Source organism: Protopterus annectens, chromosome 8.part1 (genome assembly GCF_019279795.1).
Source record: "Protopterus annectens isolate FY-2018-M chromosome 8.part1, PAN1.0, whole genome shotgun sequence".
NCBI classification, from domain to species: Eukaryota; Metazoa; Chordata; order Ceratodontiformes; family Protopteridae; genus Protopterus; species Protopterus annectens.
In genome coordinates this window covers 91,006,967-91,034,523 of record NC_056742.1, presented here as the reverse complement: position 1 = coordinate 91,034,523, position 27,557 = coordinate 91,006,967, and the positions used below count along the sequence as shown (strand labels likewise).

Sequence of the window (27,557 nt, the reverse complement as noted above, 5' to 3'; positions counted from 1 at the left end):
CCTATTGGGATGTATAGAAAGTGTGAGATATACAAGAGGCAGGAGAAGAAATTGAGTATTAGCCCTGAAGTGTATGCAAAATATAAAACTGAAAAGGCAAACAGATATATGACTTAACACTTTAAATAACTTTAATTAAAGTAAAATAAAAAATATGTAACTTAATATATAACTACATGTAAAATATAGGTTAACAATTAGCCTCTGTCTGTACAGTGTAAAAAGATGGACTTGTTATCATATGTACCTCCTGTATGGCAACAAGTCTTTACTTGCTCGAGCTCCCCCTTAATCCCATAATCCCATGTGCTTCTCAAGATCAAGTGAAACCATCAAACATCAGCTAACATCACAGAAACTAAACACTGAGGAGTAATATCAGTGCTATAACTAATGACAATTTAGCAGTCAGGTATTTATTTTTTATTTATTTATTTTACATTTGTTTACATGGAAAGTCCGACTGGGCACAGATCCATTTTCAATGGAGGCCCGGGGAGAAAAGCTCCAGTAAAAAATACATTTGATTACATAAAAATGCATAAAAATCCAAAAGTACATAAAATAAACAATATGAAATCTGAGTACTCTTTGTCTGTGGATAACAAAAGATTTAACATAGTGAATTTCATAAAGCATATAGTAATAAAGGCAAAAATATTTAGAACATAATTACATATAGTACATAGTAAGAAGACAATCTAGATTTTTTTTATATAATGTTGTAGTCAGTATAGTATTAATGCTTATGTGGGTCTTCACTTTTTAGAGTATTTGGTGGTCCAGATAGTATTGAACTCTCCTACTGGTGGTTCGGAAATAGGAGACAGTCAAGAAAACAGTAAATAAGAAGGGCGAGAGAGCATAATAGTTGAGATGAAGTGGCTAGCTAGTTGTTACTAAGAAGCAACATCTCTGAGTACTTGGGTAAGAATGAATTGGAGAAGTGAGGTAGAGTTGATTAGTAAAGATAATGGTTAGAGGGTAAGATTAGGTCAAGGTTTCAGGTAGAATATCTGGATTAGTGAATCTTTATATGGAAACGTGGATTATTACTGAGAATAGTGAAAGAAATAGTAGGCATACAAATGTTAAGATGGGAGCAAGTTTGTTCGAACGGAAGTTTATCCTGGGGAGTTACAGGAACATAACCAGGTATTCATAAAGTGTGTCTTGAGGAGCTTTTTGAATTGTGTGGTGAAGGTATTGGAGGTCAGTTGGCTAGGTAGGTGTAGGTAGGAAACAGAAGGTCTCTGGTGCTCCTCCAGGTCCCTCTATAAAGAACAATTTGGGAGAAGATTGATGGGTGGGTTGTTTACAGTGTATAGACAGAGGGACCAATTAAATCTATCATACAAGTACATAATTTACATACTTACGTTGTTGGTCCTGTCTGTACACTGTAAAATGATAGACAAAATTCCCAGCAGGCCTTGGATGTAATTATGTCAAAATCTCTTTAAGGATCGATGCCTCAAAGGAAGCTCTAGACCTGGACAAACTACTCAAACCTTAATGCATTACAAAGCCATGTAAGGAAGACCATGTAGCTGCTGTGCAAATTACATCTAGAGGAAAGATCCTGAAGAAGGTGGCAGAGGTAGTATGAACCCTAATGGATAGTAACGACATATGGCTGTCCAAACAACAGAAAATAATACAGTCTGAAAGCCCAAAAGAGACAATTTATTCACCTTTTGACCTTTCCCTGCTTTGGAACAGGACACAAATAACTGGTAGTCTTTTCTGAACTTTTTAGTTCTTTTTAAATAAAATCTAAGCTTCCTGTGTGTATCCAAGCAATTAGAGCTGGTGTTAGCATTTTAGAGGTTCGATGACACTTCCAGTCTATTACCCTTATCACTGCTACCCCTCCTAAGCAAACTTTTAATTCATGCTGCAAAGTTTTAGAAGTAGTATGCACAGACTGAACTATAGCTACAATGGTCTTACATTAGGACAGGCCTGTGTGCCATATCATGTTGGCCAAATTTAGAATAATCCCCAAGGATAGGCACAACTAGAGTAAGTATCCCCTTGATGGGATTAGCTTCTATTTTGTGGGAGCAGCAATGAGCTTGTAGACTACATATAAGTATTTTTATTCTCAACAGTCACATATGGGCAGTAGCTGGACCCATACACTTGGCAAATACCCCGAGGCGGCTGTGGTGAATCTCTGGATACTTTGGCTACCTTGATATGAAGGTTGGAGTCCTAGTGATCTGAGCATATCCTATCTCCCACCTGCAAGCAAGGTGGTATGAATTGCACCATGACCATCTGGAAGGTGTTTTTCTTTATATATCGATACAGATGGTTGATGTCTAGAATCAGTCCAGAGGCTCTGTGTCTTTTTGGGCACTAGAAAAAATTATGAGAAAAATCTGGATCCTCCCAGGTCTGTTACGACCTCAAGGATGCCCCTTTTGAAAAAAAAAATTATATACTCACCATAACATTCTATCTGTGCTGTCCATTTTCATTCTTCTTGGGTTTGGATCCGACTCCGCCTCTTTTACCAGCTTGTGGAACACTGAGACTCTCAAACTCCTCCCTTGCCCATAATGCCCTGATATGCTAACATTCCTCAGATCTTGTTTGCTGCCTATTAAGGTTGTATGCCTCAAAAAAAGAAAAAACAGCAGCATCTAGGGCTCAAATAAAGGAACTCCGGTTTGTACACCATCTGTGAATCCTTCCAAAAGTCAATAAGGAGGGGGGGGGGGTTGGAGGGAGGGAAGATGAGGAAGAATGAAAATTGGTGAATTTGGTAAAGATAAACCCAATTTTTCATAAACAAAGTTAATAAACTCACTTAATCATTTAGTCAAAGTCTCTTTAGAGACTGATTTGCCCAATTTCAGTTCTTTACAGGAAACAAATAACTGTTCTAATTTTCTCAAATCTTTGGCTCTATGTAGACAAAACTAGAACTGTCTGTGAATGTCCAAAAGGTGTAACATATACTCCCCTTTATTTGAGAAATTTGGAAAGAAAACTGGAAGGCTGATATCCTTATTAATATTGGATTCTGACATCACCGTAGGAAGAAAAGGAGGACTTGTTTGCAAGGACACCCTATCCTTATGAAAAATCAAATAATGGTGCTTACAGAGGGTTTGTAATTCTGAAACTCTCCTAGGTGAGGTAATGGCTACTAAAAATACAGTTTTCCAGGTTAAAAATTTTAGTTCACACTTAGCTGATGGTTCAAAATTAGATTGTGTCAAGGATTGTAAAACAATGCTTAAATCTCACAGAGACATGGGGTCTTTCAAAGCGGGCCTAAGAAGAAAAGTCCCCCTTTGAAAGGCTTTACCAAGTTTGGAGGAAGCTACAGATGAGGTATTTGCTCCTAGATAAAAATTGGAAATGGCAGCTAATTGTACTTTGACGGGAGAAGTGCTAGCTCCTTCATTGAAAACTGTAGCTAAAAATTCAAGAACTTTAGTAAGTAGTGCTGAAAAGGGGTTTATGTCTTCTTGCTGCATCCAAAAAAACAATCTTTTCCATTTACTTCTGTAACATTTCTGGTGCAAGCTTTATGAAAAGGTAAAAGAACATGACGAACATGGGAGGAAAGCCTGGGTCATCTAGCAATCAACAGAAGTTGAGAAACCACGAGGTCAGCTTTAGGCCTGGAATGTCTGGATGTGTCATGTCTGTCAAATGAGACAGAAGGTCTGAAATTGAATCCAAAATCCATGGTGGGTGAAGTAGATGAGGACAAAGAAAAAGAAACCAAATCTGATGAGACCAGTAAGGGGTAATGAGGATAACTATGCTCTTCAATCAAAAAGTTTTCTGAAGAAATTTGTGGATTAGAGGTAGTGAGGGTACACATAAAGGACAAATCATGAAGTAGGGCATCCCTTGGTGACTTCCACTGTGGGGGTTCTGAGAAAAGAACCTGCTGAACTTGTTGTTGAGGGGAGATGTCAAGATCTGGTGATTGCGGCCTTTCAGAGCCCATTTTCAGGAGGCCTAGAGAGAAAAGCTCCTCAGTACAATAATGAAAGTAGAATTTTATACATAGGTAGTATATGACTAACAAATAATTGACTTACAAAGTGAGACCACAGTTAGCAATCCAGTGGTAATACAAATAGCAAAGTACAGTTGTGTACACTTACCATAAATGTAGATGTTCAAGTGTATTCACTGTTGCAGTCATCACCTGTGGGTTAGCCCTGCTGTGGTAGCCTTTGACAGGCCCGAATACCAGAGTCAATGTTTTTGTGCGCCGGCTGCTGTCACCTGTAGTCTGACGTCAGGTTGTCAGTACTATAAAGCAAGGCAGCCAACGTTATTACATCAGTTTTCTTGCTCTAACCCGTCAGAAGCACAAGGGAAAAGACAGAAGTGGTCCTGGTGGCTAACAGCCACCTTGGAAAGCATGCGTCCCCCTAGGGGAAGATGTGAAATGGGGGATGGAGGGAGGGAAACCAAGACTGCAACAGTGAATACACTCGAACATCTACATTTATAGTAAGTGTACACAACTGTACTATGTTCTTCATGTTTCACTGCTGCAGCCATCACCTGTGGGAGGATTCCCAAAGCTGAGGTAAAGGGTGGAAGGATAGGTAGAGTCCTAGGTAATGGGTCAGGAGGCCTGCAGAATTGCAGAGGCAAACCTTGTCCTAGACTTAGAAATGAGAGGTAGGTGGTAATGCTTTGTAAAGGTATGGACAGAGGTCTGTGTGGCCGCTTCCAATATGTCCCTGGTAGGTACTCCTCTGAGGAAGGCAGTGGAAGTGAAGGTTGCCCTAGTGGAGTGAGTGCAGAACAACTTAGGGATGGGTTTTCCATGTAGTCTGTAGCAAAAATGGATACAGTGTGAAATCCATTTGGAAACGGTTTGTTTGGAGATGGGCTTCCCCTCTGCCCTTGGGGCAAAGCTTACAAGAAGCTGGTCAGTTTTTCTGAATGGCTTAGTGTGGTCCAGATAGTGTCTGTGCACATCTAGTGAGTGTAGAATTCTTTCCCCGTTGTTTTGAGGCTTGGGAAAGAAGGTGGGAAGGTGTATGGCCTGGTTAAGGATCACATCAGATACCACCTTGGGCATAAAGGAGGGATTAGTCCTCAGGGAGACTCTGTCTGCATGGAAAATTATGAAGGGCTCGACAACCCTGAGAGCTTGAAGTTCTGAGACCCTTCTGGCTGAGGTGATAGCTAGTAGGAAGGCAGTCTTCCAGGAGAGGTATTTCAATTCTGTTGAAGTGGCAGGTTTGAATGATGGTAAGTTTAGTTTCTCTAACACATAATTCAGGTCCCAGGGTGGAGTAGGAGGTCTTCTGGGAGGCCTGATATTAGAAGCCCCTCTGAGGATGAGAGAAGAGGGGTGGGTCTAAATCATAATGGGCAGAGATGGCCAAGGCATGGATTTTAATCGAGGAGAAAGACAGGCCACTATTGAGCAACTCTGCTAAGTAATCCAGGATGAGAGGGATTGAAGGTTGGGAGGTACGTCCTCCTCTGGATTCTTTCCAGGAGCAGAATCTTTTCCATTTTCACACATAAGATTTTCTTGTGCTAGGCCTTCTGGCCTCTGTGATAATGTCCAGGACCCGTTTGTTTAACAATGACTTCTTGCTAGTTTTTAGTGTATGAGCCATGCTGAAAGTTTGACAGTCTGTAGGTCTGGGTGCAGTACCTTCCCCCTCTCCTGGGTCAAGAGGTCTGACTTTAGGGGAAGAAGCTTTGGGGGCTGTAAGGTCAGAGTGTGTAGTAAGGGGTACCAATGCTGTCTGGGCCAATCTGGAGTGACAAGGATGGCCTTTGGTCTCTCCTCTCTTATTTTGATTAGAACCTTGGGAATAAGGGACAGAGGAGGGTATGCGTACACAAAAAGGGAGCTCTAGGGGAAGGTTAAGGCATCCACCTTCCATGCTAGGAGGTGATACTCCCTGGTACAAAACTTGTGCAGCTGGTGGTTGAGGTGCGAGACAAAGAAATCCACCTCTGGGGTCCCCCACTCCTGGGTGATTTGCAGAAAGATTTCTCTGTGGAGCTGCCATTCGTGGGGGTCCAATAAGTTTCTACTTAGGTGGTCTACCAGTGTGTTGTTGATCACTGGTAAGTACTGGGCAATTAGGTATAGCCCCATGGAGGTGGCTGTAAGCCACAGACTCACGGCTAACTTGCACAGGGGGTAAGACTGAGTGCCCCCCTGCTTGTTGATGTATCACATAACTGTGGTGTTGTCTGTTTTTATAAGGAGGACCCCTGGCCTGAGATGGTGTTGGAAGGAAGTCAGAGCATTTTGCATTGCCATTATTTCTTTCTGGATGATGTGTAAGTGAAGTTGCTGGGCATTCCAGAGGCCTTGGGTACACCTGCCTGCTAGGTGAGTGCCCCAAGCTATGTCTGAGGCATCGGTGGTGATTGTCTGGCCGGAAAGGCGGAAGATGAAGGGAAGACCCTTGTTCATGGCAGTGGTCTCTAGGGACTGAGGGTGTTGGCACCAAAGGTTCTTTAAGTACCACTGAAGCTTTCTCATGTGAAGCCTGGCGAGAGAGGTAAGAAGGATACAAGATGCCATGTATCCCAGGGCTTGCAGGAACTTCCTCGCAGTGTGGTGACTTCTGGAAGCCTACTGGGTGAAGTAGAAAGGCAGGAAGCTCTGTTTTTCTGGGGATAGGAAGGCCATTAGGGATGCTGTGTCGAGCACAGCTCCCAGGAAAACAATTTTCCTGGTGGGGTTTTGCTTTGATTTTTTTCTCGTTGATGGTGAACCCTAGGGAAGTTAGGAGTTTTTTTGACAAAGATAAGATCCTGGAGCAACTTTTCTTTGCTGTTCGCCTGAATGAGGCAGTCATCCAGGTAAGGGTAAATCTGTATATTTCACTGTCTGCAGAATGCTATAGCCAGGGCCAAGCATTTGGTGAATACTCTGGGAGCAGTAGATAAGCCAAAGGGCAGTGCAGAGAACTGAAAGTGCTGATAGCCTGCTCTGAAGCACAGGAATTTCCTGCATGATTCCCTGATGGGGATGTGGATGTAGGCATCTTTTTGGTCTAGTGTTACTAGCCAGGCATTTTGTGTGAGCATAGGCAGGAGCTGCTGCAATGTTAGCCTTCTGAATCTAGGGACCACTAAGGAGGTGTTCAGTTTGGATAGATCCAGGATGGGGCACCAAGTGCCCTTTTTTCTGGGAACAAGGAATAGTCTGGAGTAAAAACCTTTTTCTGTTTGATCCGGAGGGACAGGTTCTACTGCTCCCTGGGATATTAGTGTTTTTTACCTGTTTTAATGCATCTGCCCACTGGTTTGGAGGGAGGTCTGGGTACCCTCTTGGAATTGGGAGTTCACTGAAGAAGAATCTGTATCCCAGAGAAATGATTTTAATACCCATTGGTCCTTGGTTATAGAGACCCAATTGTCCTTGAAGAGGGCAAGCCTTCCTCCTAGTTTTAGATGAGTGAAAGGAGGGCAGAGGGGGAGAAAGAGTCATTGTGAGTGCTTACCATAGAAGCTTGGCTTAGAATTCCCTGCCGTAGAGGCGGAAGTGGTCCACTGTTTGCTTCTTTGCTGGCCCTGGGATAGGGGCCTGGATGTCCTGTCCCTGCGGGGCTTACTTTGGCCCTGTCTGCTGGGTGCAGGGAAGACCCAGTGCTTAGAGGGAAAGTTCCTGCTGAATCTGGGTGGTTGAACTTGAAAGAAATCTTTTACTGTTTGCATAGAATTTGCTTTGTCTTCCATCTTTTTAAGCACCTCTTCTGCTTTTTCCCCAAATAGGCGTTCCTTACATAGGGATGCATCAATAAGTTTAGACTTGCCGTGATCAGGGAGAGGTTGTTCCTTCAGCCATGCATGTCTTCTAATAACAGATCCTGTCACTGCTGCCCTGCTAGAGGCTTCTAGGGTGTCATATCCACATTGTAATGAGTGCTTGGCTACTTGACAAGCAGAGTGTAGTAATTCTGCCAGCTCTTTAAGTTGGCACCATCAGGAGAGGTAGCAGTCTTCTGTTTTAATTGTTCCAAAGTGTGTTGTTGATATTTTAACATACGGAACTGACAACTGAGTGCTCTGATAACTAAGGTTGCAGAAGTGTATACTTTCTTACCCCATCTGTCCAGAGCTCTGGAGTCTTTGTCAGAAGGAAGAAGATTCTTGGCAGAACTAGTCTTAGCTCGTTTGGGTCCCTGTGTAATGACCTCAGGGTCTGCAGCTGGGTTCCTGTACAGGTATTTGTGAGAATCCAGTACTCTGTAGTACCTGTCGGGTTTAGCTGGAGCAGGAGGCAGGGTATCAGGTGCTAAATTGGATTCAAGGAAAACATCATCCACCACTTCCAGAATAGGTGGGATGGCCAGGGGTCTGTGCTGGGGCAGGTCCAGAAACTCTCTAAGCTGTTTCTTTGACTGTGGGTAGTCCTGAGATTCCCATTGAAAATGTTCCCTGAGTGAGTGAAGGGTTTCCCCGAAGGAGAGGTCCTCTGGAGGGGAGGCAGAGAGGATGGATTCCTCTGCATCTGAAACATCATAAACAGTTAAGGGCTGTTGTTCCTCTTCAAGGACAGAATAATCAGATTTCTCAGACTCTTGGTCTGTCAAAATTTCTGGAGAACGAAGCCTTTTCCTTTTTGGAGTGGGTGCTTGAGTACCTTGGATAAGAGAGATGAGACCCTCTACCATTTTAAGCATCTGACAAACGCCGAGAGATTTTCCACAAACCAAAACTATGTAAAAGTCACCAAACTCAAGCGTCGGGAAGAGTCCACCAGTTTATTGTTGAAAATAGTTTCAAAATAATCCTCTTGCAAATGTTACAAGCAGAGATGGATAAAACCACACCACTAAAAACAAGGACCACAATAGTCCATTAAAATTACTACACACGAAAAATATATAAAGCGCTTTTCGTTCGGGTTCATACCCGAACTTCATCAGACAAGTTACAATATAAAATACTTAGAGCAAGGCTTAAAATAACCTTTCCTCTTTAAATAACCCTATCAGAAACTTTGTTACTAGTGCATCATTTAAATCCAAGCACAATGCGAGTTGAAATTTAAAGTTATATTACATTCTCGTCGTACCTTTGCCTCAGAGGTGAACCATTCATTCCTTAGTGTTCATTAATATTATTTTGCTCAAAAGACACCACAACCATAGCAAGAAAATAAATGAAGTCACTTTCAATGAACAAATAGCAACCTATAGTTGTCACGATACCCAAATCTAAAAAGGTATTATTTGTGTTGATATACTGACAAGTTGTGTATTGAAACGGGAAAGGCTAAGCCAAAATTTCTTTCAACAAGACTGCTTTAATAAAAGAAATAAGTAATAAGTGGTTATATCAGCAAGGGATATAGGTACCCTTAACATGATCTAATGTCACTTCTTAAAGTAAAAACAATCAGCACCTTTTAAAACCTTTTAACTGGTGTTTCCTAAATCCCTAGTCAAATACTAAATCATATACATCAGTTAACCACTTTGTCCGACCCTACGTTTTCCGTCAAAGGTAGTAGTTACAACCAAGTCCATCCCTTTATGTGCCGATTGCACTCCCATCACCGGTCAAGATAAAAATGGGAGACGGCATGTCAGTCACCATATATACATGCACAAGTCAATGATTCAATAATTTGACAAGGATAGGGGGGTGGGGTGTGAGGAAGTCCACTACACCCGGAACTCCAAACTAACGGTACCAGCCCATGTAACCTAGGTCTAGTCCTCCAAACAAAAACTCCACTATGTCATCTGGTCACAAACCCAAACATCTAAGGTGGTGTTTCTTTATCCCCTAGTTATCTAAATAGGCTTTTTAGTTTCAAAATGCATGCTATTGAACAGGAGTCGTTGATCCCTGGTTCGATGCTTGCATTTAGTCTAATTTACCAGTTTAGTTCATTCTTTTCCAAGAGCAACTGTATCATACTAATGTTCACCTGTCCAGGTCCAAACTTTCGTAGGTCCATACTTGAAATAACCTTAAATTTAAAGTAGTGCCCTTCATTGTTTTCACAATGCTTCGCCAATGCGTTCTCCCTGTTCTTTTTCCTAATTGCATACCCGTGCTCATAAATGCGGTCCATAATTCTCCGCTCTGTCTTTCCGACATAGAATGCCGGACATAGCTGGCACTCTGCAATATAGACCACGAACTTCGTGTTACAATTATAGTTGTCTTGGATGTAAAAGGTCTCCCCTCTAATTTTAAACTTGTTGTCTCTGTCTGTGTGGGTACATTGTTTACATGTTCCACACGGTTGTGTACCTCCTCTAGATCTACTCCGTTCTCTGTATTTCCTTTCGAGGAGCTCCTTAATATTTTTCCCCCGCCTAAAACTGATCAGAGGGTTCTCACCTATCTTCTGGAAAATATCTTTGTCAAGTGACAAGAAGTACCAACATTTTCTAATTGCCATTTGGATCTCTTGAGCCACTGGTGTATATGTAAAGGTGAACGAGAGTGTCGACCACTTAACGTTCACACTAGGAGACCCATTATCTAACCCTACTTTAGCTCCTGAAGGCTGGAAGTCCAATGGTGGTGTAACTTGAGGTTCGTTGTCAGTAAACAGACCCACCTCCCCCTGGTTGTTTGGTGTTCTTGAAAGGATGGGCCTGTATATTCCTTTACTTCTCTTAATCTTAACTTCTTTAAAAATGTTATTTAAGAAGCCCTTAGGGTAATCCCTTTGTTTAAACATACTGTATAAAAGGTTGCATTCTGTCTCGTAGTCGTCGTCTAAAGTGATCATACGGGCTGCCCTAACCAGTTGCCCCTTCACAACTGATTTTTTCTGGTGTAAAGGGTGTTCACTAGTGAAGTGCAAAAATGTGTTTGAGTAAGTTGGTTTTCTGTAGATTTTAGCTATATATCTCCCCTTGCGTAAGTCCTTGCTAAGGTTAATGTCCAAAAAGTTAATTGACTGAGTCTGATAGTTCTGAGTAAATCTCAAGAATGTGGTTGTTTGCTTTAAAAAATCAACAAATGCTGACGCTTGTTTTTTGTCCCCCACCAAGATGACAAAAATATCATCCAAGTACCTCTTGTATGTAATGACTTGTTTGAACAGTTCACTAGTAAAGACAAGGGTGGTCTCCCAGTGGGCCATAACTAGATTGGCGAAACTCGCCCCCACTGGTGACCCCATCGCCACCCCTATCCTTTGCAAATACACTTTGTCATTAAAAGTCAAGTAGTTGTTTTTCAACACAATATCAAGAAGTTGTTCGATCAAGAGGCATTCTTTCTCTGGTGCCCCTCGGTCTCTTATGTGTTCAACTACCCATTCTACCCCAACATCATGTGGTATGCTAGAGTATAAGTCAGTGACATCCACTGTGAGGAAATTACCTTCTTCTGTGAATACTAGTGAGTTAATTTCCTCTAGGTGTGCCCACGAGTCCTTGCATATTTGTTTTTCAGTTTCTACATATTTTTTCAGAATAAGGTCAGCAACCTTCGCACAAGGGTAAGTGATAGATTGTCTACCATCAACTAGAGCCCTAAAAGGAGGGTTAGAAAGGTCTTTATGGATCTTAGATATGCCGAAAAGTTGGGGGGTCCTAGAAGCCAACATCGTCAGGTACTTATCTGTTGTCATATCGGTAAGGCCATCAATGAATAAGTCACCAATAAATAATCTAATTTTATTGTAAGCCTGGTTTAATTTGTTAATACTAGCTTCCTCGTAAGTGTTATTACCCAAGATGGCTAAAATTCCTTTATTGTATTGGTTCTTATGCATGACCACTAGCCCCCCTCCTTTATCTGGTTTCATTATCCTAATCGGCAATTTGCAAAGTGCTTTAAACAAGTCATTCTCATGTAGTGTTGTGTTAGTACTTTTTGTTTTAAAGTTCTTATTGTACTTTTGTACTAACAATCTAATTTCATGTTCACATAAGGTTTCAAAAAGACTGATGTTAGGATATAAAGGTGGGTTATAGGTACTGGACACTCTCAACTCATTGTTTGCATATGAAGAGTTACCCATCAGTGCTGTCAAATTTAGTTTTCTAACAATCTAAAGTCAATCAATAATTCAGCCAAATCGCATTTCACAGTGGGCACAAAAGTTAGCCCTTTTGCTAGGTGTTCAACCAGGTCAGGGTCGATAGAATATCCGGTGTAGTTGTAAATCTTAAAGTCACAGTCCTTATTGGTAATTAGGACATAAGGGGTTGTTGTTAATTCCTGTTGCTCCTGGTACTGTACCTCCTCGTCTGGTGGTTTTGGGGGTTCGGTACCCAATTGTTCCTTAGTCCCCCCCCCTGTAGTTTTTTTGTCTCTGTTGTTGTTGATCTTGTTGTTGGTTCTGTTGTTGTATACCAGTCTGTTCAAAGACATTGTCATGACGGAAAAAACTTTGGTGTTCGTTGTAGACAGTATTATCTAGGGCTATATCGTCATCTTGTAAAACTAAGTCTTGTGTAAAGTCTTCCGTTGTCTGATTATTGTCGCCTCTAGGATCTACCCTAGAAAGGCGATGGTCTGTTCTCTGAGGTAAGTAAGAACCTTGTGGGTTAGGGTTCCTCCCCCTATAAAAATTTTGTTGTGAACTTGGGGGTTTTTTGAAAGCATAACCCCCTTTGTAAGCTTTAATGTCCCTTTGTAGTTTACTCAATTTCGTGCTTTTTATTTTATTCATTTGTTGCGCTATTGAAGTAAAAATCCTATTATAGTCGTATTGGTAGTCATTGAACATAATGTTATTTTTAATATCTCTCTTCAAGGAAGAAGTTTCTGTTATTAATTGTTCAACCTCAATTTGGTAGTGTTTGACCATACACTTCATCAAATCCAAACCCTGGTTATTAAAAAGGTCGGTCAATTATTTGTGAAATATTGAGCCCTCTACCAGCCCTGTGGGATAGGTGCTATGCCTTAACCCTTTAGGCACAATACGTTCACCAATACATTTGTTTAAGTAAATAATCTCAAGTTGTAGTTTCTTAGTTTTTAGTAGTCTGTTGTCAAAGAGTTTCATCTGGTCTAAAAAAGGTGCCTCGTTATAGTCTCTCTCAGCAATAGAACCCTGTGAGTAGTCACAGTCCAGATTCAGTTCATCGGTGAGCCAGTTACCAATGTTGAAAGGGTTACTAACCCGAATGAAAAGCGCTTTATATATTTTTCGTGTGTAGTAATTTTAATGGACTATTGTGGTCCTTGTTTTTAGTGGTGTGGTTTTATCCATCTCTGCTTGTAACATTTGCAAGAGGATTATTTTGAAACTATTTTCAACAATAAACTGGTGGACTCTTCCCGACGCTTGAGTTTGGTGACTTTTACATAGTTTTGGTTTGTGGAAAATCTCTCGGCGTTTGTGGTTTGTTTTCAACACCAACGAGAGTTTCGGGATGGCGGACACGAACACTGACGATAACGGAGATAAGGGGAACTTTACTCAGCTACTGGAACTAATGAATAGTCCATTGGATATATTATCTGAGAAAGTGGATAATGTGAACAAACAACACCAGAACGGCTCCCCGCAAAACCCTCGTTGGCAACCGGAACCGAGGAGAAGGCTAACATCGCCTCGCCAGACTACTGGAAGAAGGGAGTTTGCAGTAGAGGGAGAGAACGGAAATACGAGTACCAATAACAACACTGGACTCGAAGGTGTACCACTTAGAACTAACAACCGACAGGTTAGTAACCCTTTCAACATTGGTAACTGGCTCACCGATGAACTGAACCTGGACTGTGACTACTCACAGGGTTCTATTGCTGAGAGAGACTATAACGAGGCACCTTTTTTAGACCAGATGAAACTCTTTGACAACAGACTACTAAAAACTAAGAAACTACAACTTGAGATTATTTACTTAAACAAATGTATTGGTGAACGTATTGTGCCTAAAGGGTTAAGGCATAGCACCTATCCCACAGGGCTGGTAGAGGGCTCAATATTTCACAAATAATTGACCGACCTTTTTAATAACCAGGGTTTGGATTTGATGAAGTGTATGGTCAAACACTACCAAATTGAGGTTGAACAATTAATAACAGAAACTTCTTCCTTGGAGAGAGATATTAAAAATAACATTATGTTCAATGACTACCAATACGACTATAATAGGATTTTTACTTCAATAGTGCAACAAATGAATAAAATAAAAAGCACGAAATTGAGTAAACTACAAAGGGATATTAAAGCTTACAAAGGGGGTTATGCTTTCAAAAAAACCCCCAAGTTCACAACAAAATTTTTATAGGGGGAGGAACCCTAACCCACAAGGTTCTTACTTACCTCAGAGAACAGACCATCGCCTTTCTAGGGTAGATCCTAGAGGCGACAATAATCAGACAACGGAAGACTTTACACAAGACTTAGTTTTACAAGATGACGATATAGCCCTAGATAATACTGACTACAACGAACACCAAAGTTTTTTCCGTCATGACAATGTCTTTGAACAGACTGGTATACAACAACAGAACCAACAACAAGATCAACAACAACAGAGACAAAAAAACTACAGGGGGGGGGACTAAGGAACAATTGGGTACCGAACCCCCAAAACCACCAGACGAGGAGGTACAATACCAGGAGCAACAGGAATTAACAACAACCCCTTATGTCCTAATTACCAATAAGGACTGTGACTTTAAGATTTACAACTACACCGGATATTCTATCGACCCTGACCTGGTTGAACACCTAGCAAAAGGGCTAACTTTTGTGCCCACTGTGAAATGCGATTTGGCTAAATTATTGATTGACTTTAGATTGTTTGTTAGAAAACTAAATTTGACAGCACTGATGGGTAACTCTTCATATGCAAACAATGAGTTGAGAGTGTCCAGTACCTATAACCCACCTTTATATCCTAACATCAGTCTTTTTGAAACCTTATGTGAACATGAAATTAGATTGTTAGTACAAAAGTACAATAAGAACTTTAAAACAAAAAGTACTAACACAACACTACATGAGAATGACTTGTTTAAAGCACTTTGCAAATTGCCGATTAGGATAATGAAACCAGATAAAGGAGGGGGGCTAGTGGTCATGCATAAGGACCAATACAATAAAGGAATTTTAGCCATCTTGGGTAATAACACTTAAGAGGAAGCTAGTATTAACGAATTAAACCAGGCTTACAATAAAATTAGATTATTTATTGGTGACTTATTCATTGATGGCCTTACCAATATGACAACAGATAAGTACCTGACGATGTTGGCTCCTAGGACCCCCCGACTTTTCGGCATACCTAAGATCCATAAAGACCTTTCTAACCCTCCTTTTAGGGTTCTAGTTGATGGTAGGCAATCTATCACTTACCCTTGTGCGAAGGTTGCTGACTTTATTCTGAAAAAATATGTAGAAACTGAAAAACAAATATGCAAGGACTCGTGGGCACTCCTAGAGGAAATTAACTCACTAGTATTCACAGAAGAAGGTAATTTCCTCACAGTGGATGTCACTGACTTATACTCTAGCATACCACATGATGTTGGGGTAGAATGGGTAGTTGAACACATAAGAGACCGAGGGGCACCAGAGAAAGAATGCCTCTTGATCGAACAACTTCTTGATATTGTGTTGAAAAACAACTACTTGACTTTTAATGACAAAGTGTATTTGCAAAGGATAGGGGTGGCGATGGGGTCACCAGTGGGGGCGAGTTTTGCCAATCTAGTTATGGCCCACTGGGAGACCACCCTTGTCTTTACTAGTGAACTGTTCAAACAAGTCATTACATACAAGAGGTACTTGGATGATATTTTTGTCATCTTGGTGGGGGACAAAAAACATGCGTCAGCATTTGTTGATTTTTTAAACCAAACAACCACATTCTTGAGATTTACTCAGAACTATCAGACTCAGTCAATTAACTTTTTGGACATTAACCTTAGCAAGGACTTATGCAAGGGGAGATATATAGCTAAAATCTACAGAAAACCAACTTACTCAAACACATTTTTGCACTTCACTAGTGAACACCCTTTACACCAGAAAAAATCAGTTGTGAAGGGGCAACTGGTTAGGGCAGCCCGTATGATCACTTTAGACGACGACTACGAGACAGAATGCGACCTTTTATACAGTATGTTTAAACAAAGGGATTACCCTAAGGGCTTCTTAAATAACATTTTTAAAGAAGTTAAGATTAAGAGAAGTAAAGGAATATACAGGCCCATCCTTTCAAGAACACCAAACAACCAGGGGGAGGTGGGTCTGTTTACTGACAACGAACCTCAAGTTACACCACCATTGGACTTCCAGCCTTCAGGAGCTAAAGTAGGGTTAGATAATGGGTCTCCTAGTGTGAACGTTAAGTGGTCAACACTCTCGTTCACCTTTACATATACACCAGTGGCTCAAGAGATCCAAATGGCAATTAGAAAATGTTGGTACTTCTTGTCACTTGACAAAGATATTTTCCAGAAGATAGGTGAGAACCCTCTGATCAATTTTAGGCGGGGGAAAAATATTAAGGAGCTCCTCGAAAGGAAATACAGAGAATGGAGTAGATCTAGAGGAGGTACACAACCGTGTGGAACATGTAAACAATGTACCCACATAGACAGAGACAACAAGTTTAAAATTAGAGGGGAGACCTTTTACATCCAAGACAACTATAATTGTAACACGAAGTTCGTGGTCTATATTGCAGAGTGCCAACTATGTCCGGCATTCTATGTTGGAAAGACAGAGCGGAGAATTAGGGACCGCATTTATGAGCACGGGTATGCAATTAGGAAAAAGAACAGGGAGAACGCATTGGCGAAACATTGTGAAAACAACGAAGGGCACTACTTTAAATTTAAGGTTATTTCAAGTATGGACCTACGAAAGTTTGGACCTGGACAGGTGAACATTAGTATGATACAGTTGCTCTTGGAAAAGAATGAACTAAACTGGCAAATTAGACTAAATGCAAGCATCGAACCAGGGATCAACGACTCCTGTTCGATAGCATGCATTTTGAAACTAAAAAGCCTATTTAGATAACTAGGGGATAAAGAAACACCACCTTAGATGTTTGGGTTTGTGACCAGATGACGTAGTGGAGTTTTTGTTTGGAGGACTAGACCTAGGTTACATGGGCTGGTACCGTTAGTTTGGAGTTCCAGGTGTAGTGGACTTCCTCACCCCCCCCCCTATCCTTGTCAAATTATTGAATCATTGACTTGTGCATGTATATATGGTGACTGAAATGCCGTCTCCCATTTTTATCTTGACCGGTGATGGGAGTGCAATCGGCACATAAAGGGATGGACTTGGTTGTAACTACTACCTTTGACGGAAAACGTAGGGTCGGACAAAGTGGTTAACTGATGTATATGATTTAGTATTTGACTAGGGATTTAGGAAACACCAGTTAAAAGGTTTTAAAAGGTGCCGATTGTTTTTACTTTAAGAAGTGACATTAGATCATGTTAAGGGTACCTATATCCCTTGCTGATATAACCACTTATTACTTATTTCTTTTATTAAAGCAGTCTTGTTGAAAGAAATTTTGGCTTAGCCTTTCCCGTTTCAATACACAACTTGTCAGTATATAAACACAAATAATACCTTTTTAGATTTGGGTATCGTGACAACTATAGGTTGCTATTTGTTCATTGAAAGTGACTTCATTTATTTTCTTGCTATGGTTGTGGTGTCTTTTGAACAAAATAATATTAATGAACACTAAGGAATGAATGGTTCACCTCTGAGGCAAAGGTACGACGAGAATGTAATATAACTTTAAATTTCAACTCGCATTGTGCTTGGATTTAAATGATGCACTAGTAACAAAGTTTCTGATAGGGTTATTTAAAGAGGAAAGGTTATTTTAAGCCTTGCTCTAAGTATTTTATATTGTAACTTGTCTGATGAAGTTCGGGTATGAACCCGAACGAAAAGCGCTTTATATATTTTTCGTGTGTAGTAATTTTAATGGACTATTGTGGTCCTTGTTTTTAGTGGTGTGGTTTTATCCATCTCTGCTTGTAACATTTGCAAGAGGATTATTTTGAAACTATTTTCAACAATAAACTGGTGGACTCTTCCCGACGCTTGAGTTTGGTGACTTTTACATAGTTTTTATTTTAAGCATCTGAGCTTGGGGTAGGGGGGCAGTAGCAAGATGGTGGCTAGAAGCAGATTTCCTAGGAGTGGTCTCGCTTCGAGGCCTGAGAGAATCTGTTGGTCTCTGAGAAATGGTAGTCGGAAGAGAAGATGTCAGTTTTTGTCTAGAGGTGGTAGTGTGAACGGGCTCCTCGGAAGCCGGTGCCTGTGTCGTGGCTCCAGACCCAACCGAAGCAGAGACAGCCAAAGGCTCGGAAGACAAAGTGGATTTCTGTGGCATACCGGACTCCGAAAGGGTCTTGGCAGAGGCCTGTGTAGAAAACGAGTCGGGCATCAGGGGCTGTGTGAAAGCACCTCACTGAATTCCGGAGAACTGACAACTTGCTTAGCAGTAGCGTCATCAGAAGGCTTAGCCTTGTGTGGCCTGTCTCTGTCTTTACATTTTTTCGGATTGTTGGCTAATGGACACCGTATCGGAATTCAAAGACGGAATACGAAAATAATTGTCTACAAAAAGAGCTCTATGGCGAACCGGCAACAAGGGATGTCATGGTCTGGGCCTAAACAAATGATGCAGTAAGAATGAAAGTATCGGTGTGGGATCTGCTTTCCACAGGCAAGACAATTGTTAACTTTTTAGGACATCAGTTAGAGCAAGAAAAAAGGGTCCCCAACGAGGTACTTAGCTTTAGACTTTTTCTGTTGAAATTTGACTTCTGGTAGCAACTGACTGGCACTCATGCGAACTGCTTCTGCTAAGGGCTCCATGGCAAGAAAGACTGATGTAATGACGTTGGCTGCCTTACTTTATAGTACTGACGACCTGATGTCAGACTACAGGTGACAGCAGCCGGTGCACAAAAACATTGACTCTGCAACAGTAAAACACGAAGAACATCCACAGTTTCTACATTTTTTAGGTTATTAGAGTATAGAGGTAATTATTGGAAAACACTGCATAAAAGTAGAAAGAAATCATTAAAATGAGATATTCTAAGGAGACTTAGTGCAAGTATAGTTCCAACTGGAAGATAGGTATTCATGAAGAGAAGTTTTGAAGCAGGCAGGATTCTGGGTTGTTCTAACGGATAAAGGTAGAGCATTCCAATATTTGGCTAAAGAGTAGGAGTACAGAAACTGGGTGGGAGGAAGATTTGGTTGGTAAACTTGCAGAAGTTGCTGATTTTCAGATCTAAGGGGCCTCTTTGGGAGGCAGAAAGAGAATACGGAGTTAACGGCAGGACAATCAGAAGGTTTAAAAAACAGTTTGTTAGCTGTAATTAGTTGCAGATAGGTGAGGTAGTTAGGTAGCCCCAGCCATTTCATGATAAAGAGCAGAACAGTGATGGGTGTAGTTTTTGGAATTTGCTGTGAATTTGGCAATTTTATTATAACAATTCTCGAGTCTGGCCTTTAGTGTAGTTTGAAGGTTGGTAAGAAGTGAGGCACCGTACATGAGGTAAGGGAATAGGTAAGTGGAGGCAAGGGTGTGTTTAGTGGAGGGGCTGAGTTTTTTGGATGCTGTGTTGTAAATGAATATCGAATTTTAGGTGTTCATCAATGGTGACTCCTAGAAGTTTTGTATGGCTGACAATTTCTATTTGTGCCTTACTTACAGAATAGATATTGAACATGGTTTTACCTAACAGGGTTGATTTCTTAGGGGTGAACAGCATGATCTTGGATTTATTTGAGTTAAGGGCTAGGTGGTTATTATGCATCATGGATTCAGTGGTGGAGAATACTTTTTGAGTTGGAGTTCAGAAATAGAGTCAGCTGAACAGACAATAGCAGAGTCGTTCTCATACTGAATAACAGATTTGTGGGTCACTGATGAGTGGAAATTATTAATGAAAATGTTCAGTAGGAGGGACCAAGTATGGATCCTTGAAGAACACCAGTAGCTGTGTTAACATAAGGAGAGATGGAGTTTTGCCATTTGACAGCCTGCTGGCTGTCTTTTAAATAGCTTGAGAACCAACTGATTGTGGTGGGGGAAATATACACACACACACACACACACACACACACACACACACACACACACACACACACACACACACCTTAACAGTTTAACCGGAGTTAAAGGAAAAATAAAAATATGTAACATACACACACCTATATAAATATAAAACTACACACACACAAACACGTATAGATACACACACACGCACACACACTCATGCACACCTTAACAGTTTAACTGCAGTTAAGGAAAAATAAAAATATATAACATACACACACATATATTAATATATAACCACACACACACACACACACACACATATATTTACACACTCGTGTGACTGTGTACATATTTATATAAAACACAGTTTAAATAAGTGTATTTAATTAAAAATAAAAGTATTTAATGAATGAACCTAAAAATATTAAATTATGTTAGAAAAAGTAAGCAAAATAGAACTAGTATGCAAGCAAATAAAGGTTAACATAGGCTCTTAAACAGTAACTGTAACAACTGTAACAAAGATTAAACAATGTAGTTTAAAGGATTCAATTCCTAGTTTCCACTAGTTATTATGACAAAACATTTTCAGTAGTTGCCATGACAACAGATTAGTTTGGTATGCAATCTAGCATTTCTTCTCTATTTGCACTGTGATGTCTACATTTCTTAATACCAAAAAAGGAGAAAGAGAACATGAAGGAAAAAAGGAATCTGCTTACTTTAATAACTTTATCACATACAAGAACAATTAAAAAAAGTTTTGCATAAAATATGTGATTTATTGTGAAAAGTTTCATAGATATACTGTTAAGAAAATAAACTGTATTACTTATGGTTACCTTTTCCTTCGTCTTCCTCTCCACTCTGAGTCCTTCCACACATTAATGACATTAAGTAAGGGAAATGCTTTTCAGTGCCTCATAAGTTTAACAAAGTCAACAAAAGTCCACTCTTTCCACTTTTTCTTTTATAGCCATATTTCACAAATGCAACTGACACTGCAGTTTCACATTTATTCATTAATTTCTGAATTGCTGGTTTTCTTCCTGTTCATCTCCATCTCCAACTCCAGATTGTGGTTCATTTCCACGGTTCTCCCGATACTTCTGGTCAACTCCTTTGCTTTTCTCCATCTCTCAAGAATTTGCTTTTGGAACAATAGAAGAGGTTTCACTGGCAAAGTCTATCCATGTGCTCTATTATAAGAAGATTGAGAAGCAGAGTCCCCTTCTGCACGATGGCTCATTTTTTTTGGACAAACCTCTGCATCTCCTCCTTAGCCTGTTCTGCATCAAAAAATAACTTTATCCTCCAGGAAAAAAATACTCTGAAGACAGCTGGATTCAGACTCTTGAATCTCACAACTGCCTCTTGACATTCCTTGATTACTGGAATAAATTTGTTTCTCTTCTGTCGGGTGTACAGTGAATAATCATTTTCCACAAACACTACAGTCTCCACCTTTTAATACCTTGCACTTTTACCACAGTTTTGTCAGGATCAACTTTTTCTGCTGGTAAAATTGTATCTTTTCTATCCGATGTCCTGGCTGCTTTGTCATGGTCAGATTTGAAGCATACACACAGTGTGCCCCTTCAGTTAACAGTTTCTGTTGTGGAATACTAGCCCAGCTGTTTTTTTGTGCTTTCATAAAATTAATAGAGCTTGTGTCCTCTAATTTCTCTGGTGCAGCACTAAATCTCAGATTCTCCCCAATTGCTCTGTCCTCTAATTCTACCATTTATGAAACATCTCTTCTTGAGCAGTCTCATACTCTGCCAGTCTTTTCCTCTGATTTTTGCAGTTTTATCAGCTTATCTGATTTTCTAACATTTCTTTCATGTTTTTCCAGCCTTTTGTTATTTGAGTTGACATACTCCTTTGGTGTTTCATTTATTTTAATCAGCTCTGAGCATATTTGACTTATTTCCTCTAGATTACTGGAAGCCATCTCTTGCACCAAAGCTGGAGCTTGAATTGCTTTTTGCTGAACGGCTGCAGGATTTTTCCCAGTCAGTGTTTTCCTTTCAGCTTTTCTACTTGACTTCCTTTCCGGGCCTCTTGGCTTTTTTTCTTTGCAGGCATCCAGGTAGTATGTTTATTAGCCAGTAACTGAATTTTACTTACATTGACAGTTTCACTGGCTGTCATTTCTCAGTTTCTGTTTTCATACTGGGAGAACTGAAGTTAAGCTGTTCATCAGTGTGCAGCCATCTTGGAAGTCCCATACCTGAAGTTTCTTAAAAATTAACCTACAAATCCCACAACTTAGTAAACAAACTTTCCTTAAATCTACCTATCCAGAATATCCAGACTGCACTCACCAAATCTTTATCTAACTCATTTGTACTGCCTTACAATTTACTTTAAACTCACTACAGAATATCTTTCTAAACATACATTCTTAAACTCTTCATGCTTAAATTTGACAAAACAGATTTCCCAGAAAAATCCTCACCCACCAATAACCTATTAAAGCATGTTTCACACTTTCCAAAACTTTACAATTAATGCATAACTTTTTCTGTGCTCACTTACACATCATCTTAACATTTAACTGGCAACTTACCGAGCATTAATCTCCATAAAAAAAAAAAATATATAGTTCTTTTACTTCCTTAAACTTTTGCTTTTCATTTACCACTCTTTTCTGTCTTCATTCATCCCTTCCCAAGTCCTCCCATAATAAAAGTCTTCTCTTTATTCATCCTTTCACACGGCCTCTCATAATAAAAGTTTTCCATTATTTTCTCATGCCACTTACATCTTTCTTCTACACTTCCCCAACTTCTAATCTATGCAGTTTTATCTTATATACATATTACTCCACAGTACTACTCATCTCTTCCTATTTTCTTTTCCCTATATTAAGCACTCCCATATCTCCCTATATTTCTTCCATACCTACACCCCTAGTAAATACTTCTATTTTTTTCTATCTTCTCCAAAACCCAATATATGTTTAATAATACCAAATGTACTATTGGGTTTATTAAACCCAACCCTTCTCCTTCTTTCTTACCATATAGTACTCCCCACTCCATAGGATTTAATAGCAATCCCCAAATATTATTTTCTTAGGAAAAAGAACACTTCTCCTACTAAACACCCTAATTTAGCTAACAGTACTGAATGAGTCAAATAAATATTTTTCTCATATGACAACTTACATGCTTTCTATGGCCAAACTATTTTACTCTATTTCTAACTCCTTTTTATCAAATCTAACCCCTACGTCACACTCACTTCCTGCCTTCCAAAATGCACCCTTACATTTATTATATCCCAATATCCATTATTCTTTTATTTACTTAATTGTAATCCTACATCCCTAAAATGTTCTTCCATTTCCTTAATTAACCTTTTTATCCACCAGCAACAACCACTAAATCTGCATATTTTAAAAACTGAATCTTCAGACCTCTGTTATTTCCCATTGTGCATCCATGCATTCTCCAAATGTCCCTTACATTCTATTACAGCTCTGATTACCAATCCAAACCACCTCATTCAGTGGGCACACTTCTTTGATTCCTTTCACTATCTCTCCCCACCTACCGACTGACAATAACCTTATTCCATATATTGCTACACATATACTCTGCAACATTTCTAATCAGTCTGTTAATAGCATAACTATCCAATGCACCCAGGTCCCATATTAATAAACCTTCCCTCTTCAAGCAATGGGCATAACCCCACTTTAAACCAGTATGAAGAATGGCGCAGCAACTGCTCTTCATTTTCTGTTACCATCTATGTGAAATGATGGCTGATGGGGTCAACAACTGTAATGTTTGTATAGCTGGCTTTCAGAATCCTTTTACCAATTTAATATTCAAATATTAAGTTCCTTACACTGTAGTATAGTGACCTCGTTGCCTAGATAAAACACTACTTAAGAAAGAAACTAAAAGACTAGTATTGAATGATCAACATGTTATCTGCCTATACACTCACTGTTTAGGATATAAATCCATCATAAATCAAAGAACATAAAGAGGCAAAACCAAGAAGCTATAAGAAAAGAAAAAGATATGTGTACGTATGCATGTGTGTGTGTGTGTGTGTGTGTGTGTGTGTGTGTGTGTGTGTGTGTGTAGTCAGCAATATCAAAAGTACATATATAAGACTTTTTTGTTTAATAGTTAAAACAAAGGTGACAGCGGCAGAACAGGATCACATTTCAAAATTCAAATTTAAGATTCAGTTTTAACTATATGCTAGTAGTACATTTAAGTCATGGCTAAAACCTACACACCACTCTTCAACACTTGTTCAAGCATTCTGCACAGTTTGGAAGTTTCTGTTTATATGATACACTCACTGGAGAACACTCCACTTCCATTTAGGCAAGAGTATATCTTTTTACTGCTTCATTGTTTCCCATTCATATATTTAAATAGTTTGCAAGCTAAATACAGGAATGGTGTCAGAGCTCATTTACAAAAAGAAAAAAGTCACATTTCAAAAATGGCAAATGCACATTAATGGATTTATAAAGTAGCAGCATGTCGTTGTTGTTGTTGTGTCTTTCGGCTTTTCCCGGTTAGGGGTCGCCACAGCGGAACTCCGGTCCGCTAATGATTGGCAGTAGATTTTTACATGCCGAGTTGCCAGCCCTGACGCACAACCTTCAACGAAGGTACGCCCATTCACACATGTCTCCACACAGAAGATGCTCTAGCTGAGAATCGAACAGGACAACATCTTACTGTGAGGCGACAACGCTACTGCAGCACCACCACCGCAGTATATCAAGTAGCAGCATAAAATCATAAATTAAAAAAGTCAGCACAGCTTAAACTATAACAAACAGTAAGCACTACTGCACACTTAAGCATTTTGGACGGATTAACATATCTAAAAAAAATCATTCAAATCATGTAAGACTGCAGATCCTGAAGCAACAAAGGAAAAAGACACTGAAATCCCATCTGGGAAGTAAAAACAGGCAGAATCTAACCAAAGGACCAATGCTGTTGTTCAGTGATTTTATTGACTTAGCTATCCCAGACAGCAAGCAGTCATGAATATTAATATTGGTAGTTAGGTGAATGCATAACAGTTATGTACTCCTCCCTAAAACAGATGTCACCCCCCCCCCAAAAAAAAAAGCACAAGCCACAAATGCAAATCAATTACAACTTATTAGAATTGTATTGTAAATTCAGCTTCATTTTATTTATTTATTTTTGTTTTGTTTTCTTTAGCTACCTTTTTTGTACCTGCTTTTGATTATTACTAATAATGAGTAAGTGATTGCACTGGACCCTTCTGTCGATCAGAATATCAGAAGCAACAAACCAAATAAAAAAAAAGACTTGTGTCCGCAAGAAAAAAAAAAAAAACTCAATTCCAATTACTGTTGGTTCATTAATTTGGCCAGCAGATGGTACTGTTGTTCTTCCAAATCAGTTTAATATATTTGTGTCTTGAAGCATTTTCTATGTGCCTCTGGAGTTACACCTAACAGCTCTCACACTCACACACACACACACACACACACACACACACACACACACACACACACACCCCTCTACTATACATACGTGTAAGCACTTCCCCTCTGTCAACCCACAATCAGAGGCACATAAGAAATATTTACAGTGAACAGTGCCAGCTTCAAACAAACAGATGCATGGGAGGCACAGTGTCAAAGAACCATACATTGTTTTAGTCTCATATTAATGATTCCACTTGTTTCGGTAGGTTTATTTTGTATACCTCACTTTTTCTAGTATTTAATTGGAAAGATGGCAAACTGAAATAAGAAGAGGTTTCTGAGCAGTCCTAGAAAAAATAATGCTCTGTAACACTAAAATCAAACAAAAGCTATGCCCTTAACTTCCAGCAAGCTGCTCAACCAAGCACTTCACTTAAAATTACTTTTTCAAAACACTTGATGAAAATAATGGAAAACAATTGACTGTTGGAAAAAGCAGTATGTTCTAGCAAAAAGTGAGACCCACAAGAGATTTAAATGGGGAAATGATCATGATAATTTGGCACCTTAAGTATACAGGGTACAACACAGTGATTATCAAATTATTTCCATTTTTGTGACTGCACTGATGTTAGTTTTGTCATCCTCATGGAATGTTACACATAGGTGTGAACGCTGACCATATAAGGCAATAATCAGTACAAATAAAATGTACCTACATAATTTGATACATAAACATAAACACATCAGTGTTACCTGTTTCAGTTCTGCCCAACTGCCGGTCCATGTCCAGTAGTGAGCCTTGTACATCCCAAGTCTTACAGCCATCATCTCGTTGCCACGGTAATAGAATATTGGTCTATCAGAAAAAACAGAGGGAGGGGACACAGTGAGAAATATGATGTGCATGAATGAACAGATTTACTGGGTGGGGAGATAAGAAGCCTAACATTTAGGAAGTTAAACTTCCAGCTTAGCTATCAGCAGAGAGCAGACAGCCTCCTGAGAATCTGAGAGGTGACAGCAATGTTCCCTGATTTACATTCCCTGAAGTGCTTTCACTGTAGAGGAATGACAACCAATTTGGCAGAGAATTGAAGGCTGTAGTCCTCATCTCCTAGTGATTATTAACCTGATGAACAGTCACAGACTTATCATGTTTAGAAGAGCAAAACACTCTAAAAGGTTGAAACAGGATAAGGATGAACTGCAAAAAATGATACAAAATGCAGAAACTCCACTTAGCTTAATTTTTAATACACTTTTTCAAACTAAACTAGCAACTTTGTGCTAAACTTATCCATGTTCCTCTGCTTATGAAGTGCAGTTTGACACCAAATGTTTCCCATTAGATAATTTTCTGAAGCAAAGCTAACTTTCCTGGTGAAACTCTAGCACCAGTCTTCTGACATCTTGTTAATATGACCTGTGTGGCAGCCTGTAAAAGGTGACTTGTTTATCATATGCCTAGTTTTAGAACGATCATTTATCTGTAACTGAGGACTGCATTTTTAGAGATGTCTACTTTTCCTTGGTTATTGGAAAGGATGGTCTGCAGACACTTAATATGCAAATTTTATTAATTTAACTGAGTATATCCACTAAGACAGTTCGAGTATGTCCATGTAAAGATGGATTTTCCAATTCTGCTTTCATCATGATGAATATAGAGCATCACATGACACAGCTACTTGATGTAAACCATACCTACACAAACCACAAATTAACTCGCACAACACATTCATATAAATCATGCTCACTATTTCAGTGGGATGAGGGGTCCCCTATACACCTAACATTAACATTTTAAGCCATCACTGCCATGGCAGACTCACTTTTCCAAGCCCATGACTCACCAACTGCATCACTTACAAAACATTCACAGAATATGCACAGTATACCATATATAGCACCATTCTTATCCCAGGTGCAGTCAAATCCTCCTTAGAAAAACAAGGCATGTGCACACCACCACTAACAATACTCTTGAAAACGAAATGAGGCTTGAGCTCTTGGCATACTGCCAAAAGTATAGTTCCTCCCATTAGGCACACTGTCTGCTTTTCAGGGGTGATTGCACTGTTTGGTTAAGACACTTGCTCAGTTTCATAATGCAAAGCCCTGGTCCTCTGCCTCAA

General features: G+C 39.7%; 1 protein-coding gene across 2 annotated transcripts in view; it reads right to left on the bottom strand.

Annotated features, from left to right (window-relative positions):
• GALNS (galactosamine (N-acetyl)-6-sulfatase) overlaps window positions 1–27,557 on the bottom strand; it is a 1,207,745-nt gene that overhangs the window by 336,648 nt on the left and 843,540 nt on the right. For both annotated transcript variants that reach the window (XM_044081696.1, XM_044081697.1), the window contains exon 11: window positions 26,176–26,278. In XM_044081696.1, coding sequence (XP_043937631.1) covers window positions 26,176–26,278 — 103 coding nt within the window. The remainder of the gene's footprint in view (window positions 1–26,175; window positions 26,279–27,557) is intronic.